Source organism: Pundamilia nyererei, unplaced genomic scaffold, assembly GCF_000239375.1.
Source record: "Pundamilia nyererei isolate P.nyererei 1_Seehausen unplaced genomic scaffold, PunNye1.0 scaffold00083, whole genome shotgun sequence".
NCBI lineage: Eukaryota > Metazoa > Chordata > Actinopteri > Cichliformes > Cichlidae > Pundamilia > Pundamilia nyererei.
The window spans coordinates 2675630-2681644 of record NW_005187484.1 but is presented as its reverse complement, the minus strand read 5'-3'; the positions used below and the strand labels follow the sequence as shown (position 1 = coordinate 2681644).

General features: G+C 40.5%; 1 protein-coding gene across 1 annotated transcript; it reads right to left on the bottom strand.

Moving 5' to 3' along the window:
* Positions 1 to 2453: 2453 nt before the first annotated feature.
* Positions 2454 to 4503, bottom strand: foxl2a (forkhead box L2a). Its single transcript, XM_005738367.1, has one exon. It carries the CDS (start codon positions 4223 to 4225, stop codon positions 3314 to 3316), a length of 912 nt encoding a protein of 303 aa, XP_005738424.1. The 5' UTR covers positions 4226 to 4503; the 3' UTR covers positions 2454 to 3313.
* Between the last annotated feature and the right edge of the window lie 1512 nt (positions 4504 to 6015).

Genomic DNA, 6015 nt, shown 5'->3' with positions numbered 1-6015 from the left:
ATATGACAAAAGCTGCTGTACTGATTGATGGATTCCAACTTTAAATCAGGAGGAGAAAGAAATAAAATAAACTCCACCTCTGGTTGGACAGTTTATGTAAAAGGTTGCACTGGTCGAAACATTATTTCTTGTTAAACCCCTGTATTTATTATTTCTGTAAGCTTGTTTAGAATACAGTTGCCTTTCAAAAGCGCCCTTATCTCCTTATTGTTTACAAAACATTAATGTGAGGAAGCTGAGAACGTACACAGCTACATTTCAGGCTTGCCTCGACGCTCCCTCTGCACACAGGAGGATGGAGAAGTGTCAGTGTTAGTCTGAGTGAGACCCGGCTGATGGCATTTTCATTCTGTGTTTCTGTTCCCGCAGTTTTTATACGAGCTTTGGGCAACAATGTTAAGAGGTTGTCTGAGCTCACTGATCCCCGACAGCTGCCTGCTGCTGAGCAAGAAGAAGAAGAAGAAGACACGCTGTTTACAGTTGGGCCGAGTGTCAAGTCAATTTATCTGTGATTATGACTTTGTGCAGAGTCTGTCTGTCATGATGAAGTGAAGTGCTGTTTTCTCGCTGGATTATTTAAATTATTTATTTATGCGCTTGAATAATAAATGAAAAACAGTCATCATGCGACATGCGCTGACTTTTGTGTCTGAGGATTATAAGTGAATTATGCGCTTTATCAGCAGCCAATACCCAGGGGCGAGAATTCCTTGTTTATGCAGTCCTCAAAAAAAAAAAGAAGAAAAAAAAGAAAAAGCTATCGTTTGAATTTCGTTTATATACATGCAAAAAGTCTATGCGACGTTTTCTGTCAATAAATTACTTAAATTATCCATGACCCACATGCATTTTGTACATATGCAATGAATTAATTGCCTACGGTTAGCTTACTTTAGCAAAACCTCATGTAATGTGCGTGTCCATGGCGCCGTAAGTGTGGCTTTCGTTCGGTCACCGATGGTCTCTGCAGTAGAAAAAAACAAGAAAAAGGATTTTTGCGTCCTATTTTGGCGCACCTGGACGATGACCCTGTTTGACCGTCCCTGTGACGAGTAAAAGTTGGAGAGAGGTGAATGCTTGGATGCGCCTCCTGTGGTGCCCTGAAGTCATGTGTTGGGAGTTTTTCATCTTTAAATGATAGTCCAATAATTAATTTAGGAAATAATAGTTTTTAAATGACCCGACGGTTCCTTAGTAATCCACTGTGCGTGAAAGCTATAACCTATTCGAAAGAGACACTTTATTTGCAGTGATCGATCACTCAGATGTAAACGCAGACAGCAGATAACGCCAATATGTCGATGCTTTGTGATAATAGCAGAGAAGAGGTTGAGAATCAAGTTTTATCAAAAGGCTATTTTAATTTTCTTCATGAATGTTCCTCTGGGCTGCATGGAGTTTTATTTTCTTTAGTTCTGCAATCTCTCAGTAAAACAAAAAGAAGGGAAGAAGGAGGAGCTGTCTAAATGTGCCCCACTTTCACCCTTCAGAGCAGGCTGTCAGCAGATGTCAATATTTTGTAAACTACATTTGGGATAAATGACTTTATCTTTTTTTTTCTTCGTGTAACGTGTTACTATTACTGGTGTATATATATATATATATATACATATATATATACCTTAACTGATTTTATTGTTTATTACCAATACTTATAGCTAAAAAAATACTAAAAAACGCAAACAAACAATGCACTAATGCCGTAAATCAATTCCACCATATTATCGAATTTATTATTATTATTATTATTATTATTATTATTATTATTATTATTATTATTATTATATCATTATTATTATTATTACTAGCGGTAGAAGGCATTAGTAGTGTTGCTGCACTTATAGAGAAAGACTATTTAGATGTATATGTATATTTAGATATTTATGATCATAAATTACGAGCTGAAATTTTCCAGTTTATGTGTGTATTTTGTTTCTTTGTCTGTTTGAAATTAACTAGTAAAAAAGAGGACTGTTACTTACACGCAACGCCGCTGCAGATGGGAAAAATATAAAATATTAAACATATGACATTAATTGTCCTTAGCGGGCATAAAAACTAATGAATAAGTCTAAATGTGTTTTTATTGTATTGCACACAACGCAGACACTGATTCTTAGTTGAAAGAGAAAGCTTTTACCTGGTCACACTAATATAATAAATCGATAGATTTTTTAAATGTGCCTAATTTGAGCCAAACAGTTCAATAGAATACATATTTAATTTTTAAAGTGATACTGAGTGCGCCTATCAGCCATTTTTATGTAAGCCTATCCTCAGCCGACCACGCGCCGCTGTTAATAGTGTTATTTTCTTTCTTGAACAAGCTGTGAAAAAAACTCCTGCATCATAACCAATGTGGCACTTTCATGTCGTGTTAGGTTCACAGATTTGTTTATTACTGATTGCTCGCCTACTGCCAGCAGTGGTTGCTATAATAGCCTAAAGCATACAACAGATTACTTCATGACCACTTAATTATTTAAGAAATACAACTTTATTAAGAAATTGACAAACCTAAAAAAAAGGGAAAGTGCTAATTAAAATGAAACATGGCCCCAACATTAATGAAACATAACTAATCACATTTATATATATATATAAAAACGATATTTAGAAAGAACAAAATCTGACACTGGCTGGCGTCACTTTGGAATTTACATCATGTAATCAAAAAGTATGAAAAGCCCTGAATTGTTTTTTTTTCTTTTGGTAGTTTGCTGGATCTCTACCCACACCTTTTAAACCTAACAAAGTATCCAACTATAGCAGGAGGTGAAGTATCACCGTGCAGGCCTTTCTCGGTGCAGCTTACTAAGAAAGCCAAAATTAGCTCTGATTTAATCACACATTAAAACTCTGACTTCATTAGGACGTCTTTCGGCAGTAAGCCGAAGGAAAGCTGAGACAAATCATTACGCACACCAAAAATACAGCTGGACCGATGTCAGCAATGTCTATCCATTCAAAATAATCAGTTTTTCATTTCACAATTTTGATTTTACAATACCAAGTTATGGCCATCAGTCCAAGTGTAATACAGGCGCACGAAATGGCTCCCAGAGGTTGTGCTACCTGATGAATGAGCAGCCGATGACTCCTTTACCTCCTGTTTCCATTTCATAAAACTTTCTCAGCATCACCTCGTGCATATAGGTCCCCGTCGGCATTTAGATGTCAGCTTGGAACCGAAGAGATCTGAGTCAGAGTGGTCTCTTCAAAATACTGTCGGCTCTGTTTTGAAATCACAGGAATTACCTCTCTGTCTCTCTCTCCCAGAGTCTTCATTTTTGCACGGACCAGTTGGTAAACTTCAAATATCAATCCTCGTGTGTAACGCCGAGTGTTTGGTCTCGTGTTCCCAGTATGAGCAGTGCATCATGGAGAGCTCCGCGGGCTGGCGGGAGCACGCGAACTGAAGGCCGGCTCCGTTACTGGAGGAGACCGGAGGTGGTGCCGCGGTGGCAGGGCTCAGCTGCTGGGTATGATGGGGATGGTGATGGTGACTCATGCCGTTGTAAGAGTTCACCATGCTGGGGAGCGCCATGCTCTGCACCCGGGAGTAAGGGTTATATGATGAGGGGGCTGACAGCCCCTTGACGTTCACTGGACTCACGTTGCCGCTGGCCATCTGACAGGACGTGTAGGGCATCGGAGTGGGCGGCTGGCCCAACGACCAGGAATTGTTCATAAAGCTAGACTGCAGGTACTTGGGTGGAGAAAGGTAGCCATAGCTGTCCCCTCCGAACAAGGCCTTCCCCGGCTGGAAGTGCGTTGGTGGGGGTCTGAAAGGCCGCTTCATCCTGCGGCGTCGCCTGTAGTTCCCCTTCTCGAACATGTCCTCACAGGCTGGGTCGAGGGTCCAGTAATTCCCCTTTCTCTCGCCGCCGCCCTCCCGCGGCACCTTTATGAAGCATTCGTTAAGACTCAGGTTGTGTCTGATGCTGTTCTGCCAACCTTTCTTGTTCTTCTCGTAGAAGGGGAATTTGGTGATTATATACTGGTATATGCCGGACAGCGTGAGGCGCTTCTCGGAGCTCTCCCGGATAGCCATGGCAATGAGAGCGACATAGGAGTACGGCGGTTTCTGGGACGGATCCGGCTTCTCGGAGACTTTGTCCTGAACCGGCTCCTCTTTTGGGCGCTCTTTCTCCTTGGTCGTGTTGGTGTCGTGGATCATTAGGGTCATTGCGTCATCCTCTGGGTTTTGGTAAGTGGCCATCATTGCGCACACACCAAAACAAACAAGTCCAGTCTAAACTTTGAAAAGAACACCTTTCTGACGCTTCTGTCTCGATCGGTGAAATGCTGCGCTGCAGAATCTCAGGATGCACCAGTGAGTCGAAAACTGTCCTCCAAATTGCGCACGAAGAAATCTTAATTGTAATTTTGCGGATCAGTACGTGACATGCACCAGACCTTCCTCTCTCTTCAGCTGAGATTTTTCTAAGCTGTTTTCTGATGGACGCGCAACCCAAGTTTTGGACTGTGAGTCAGTAAGGCCAGCCCTTTCCCCTTTTTTTCAGGGCCGCTGACAGGCTGCTTTCGCTCTAGCGCTCTACACCGAGCGACGTAGTGCTTTGTGATTTGTGCGTATTTTAGTTCCGCCTTCCGTGCTTCCAGTCAATGAAAAAACGAGCTCTTCTTCACTTGTTGAAAATTGTATTAATCAGAAAGGGTTCAAAATACTAGTAATAATATGCGCGATAAACACCTATTTACAGTAAAATGCAGGCATAAAACACTGTAGGAAACCTGAAGCAGTTAGTGCGTAATGAAAATAGAAATACAGGTATTCGTTGAAAGAATGCAATTATGCTTATAGCTAGTGAATTCGTTGCTCAAAATATTATATTAACATGACTGACTCTGCTGTTTGAGTCAGAAAGGAAGCAAGCTTTTCAGAAAAAGGGGTGGAAAATATTAATAATAACAATAACAAAAACAGATAAAGAAATGTTCCGAAATATGTCTTTGCGCAAAACAACCCCAAAATTAAATATTTGGAACAAACGTATTCCAATTTTCACAGTAATTCTGTTTAATATATCTATATTTTCCCACGTTTGAATGTGAAATATAAAATTTCACTTTTTCTAGTAAATTCAATATATAGTCCAAAATATACAATCTAGTCCACACATTCTCACCAGAGTCATGCATTTTTGTAAAGGGCTGTAGAGTCCACATAATTCTTACAAAATCCGGATAGCTAGTGGTGCTTAATTAGCTCACCGCGGAGAGGGAAGTGCGTGGTGAAGTATACATTTCTCTGGCCACCCATGAGGGTCCCCTCGGCTTTCTCTGGGAGTGTATTTCCGTGCTTTGGGAGTCTTTGCAGGTGGAGCAGCATTGCCATGTGTGTCATCACCCTGCACCCAGTCTGCAGCCAGTCTGTAGCAGCTGAACCGCGCTGAGAGCCAACCATCTCTCAACATGCAATTACCGCCGACTCACACTTTCGAGAGTTACGACGCGTTGTTATTTCTTGTTCCAATGTCTTTTTCACGTGTTTACGACGGACAGCACTTCCCGATAATCTCTGCACCGCCATTACAGGTTTACTTTGCAAGTATATGGTTTGGTTAAAACATGACACCATCATGTTAATTAATACAAATATTATTTACTTGTCCGTAAAACTATAAAATCATTTAAAAAGATACTTATGCAAAGAAACGGCCCTAAATGATAAAAATCAACCCAGTCTCAGAGAAATCACTTTTGAATTTGAAATATCAAAGGCTAAATGCTTATAAATGGAAGTTAAGTTACATTTTAAAAAATTATAGGTTTATTCCCATTGCACTTGAAGGTATTGCTTGTGCTCATTTATACAGGGCATCTATATGTAGAGTGGTTTGCGTTTGTGCAAATAAAGTAGAAATCACAAAAACAAACCTTCTGTCCCGGCCGTTAAATGTTTAGGTTTACCTCGCGATTCCATGACTTGTTTAGTCTTCCTTTATTGTTCCACATTGTTCTTCTGTTTTCTGCTTCTGCACTCACAAAAAA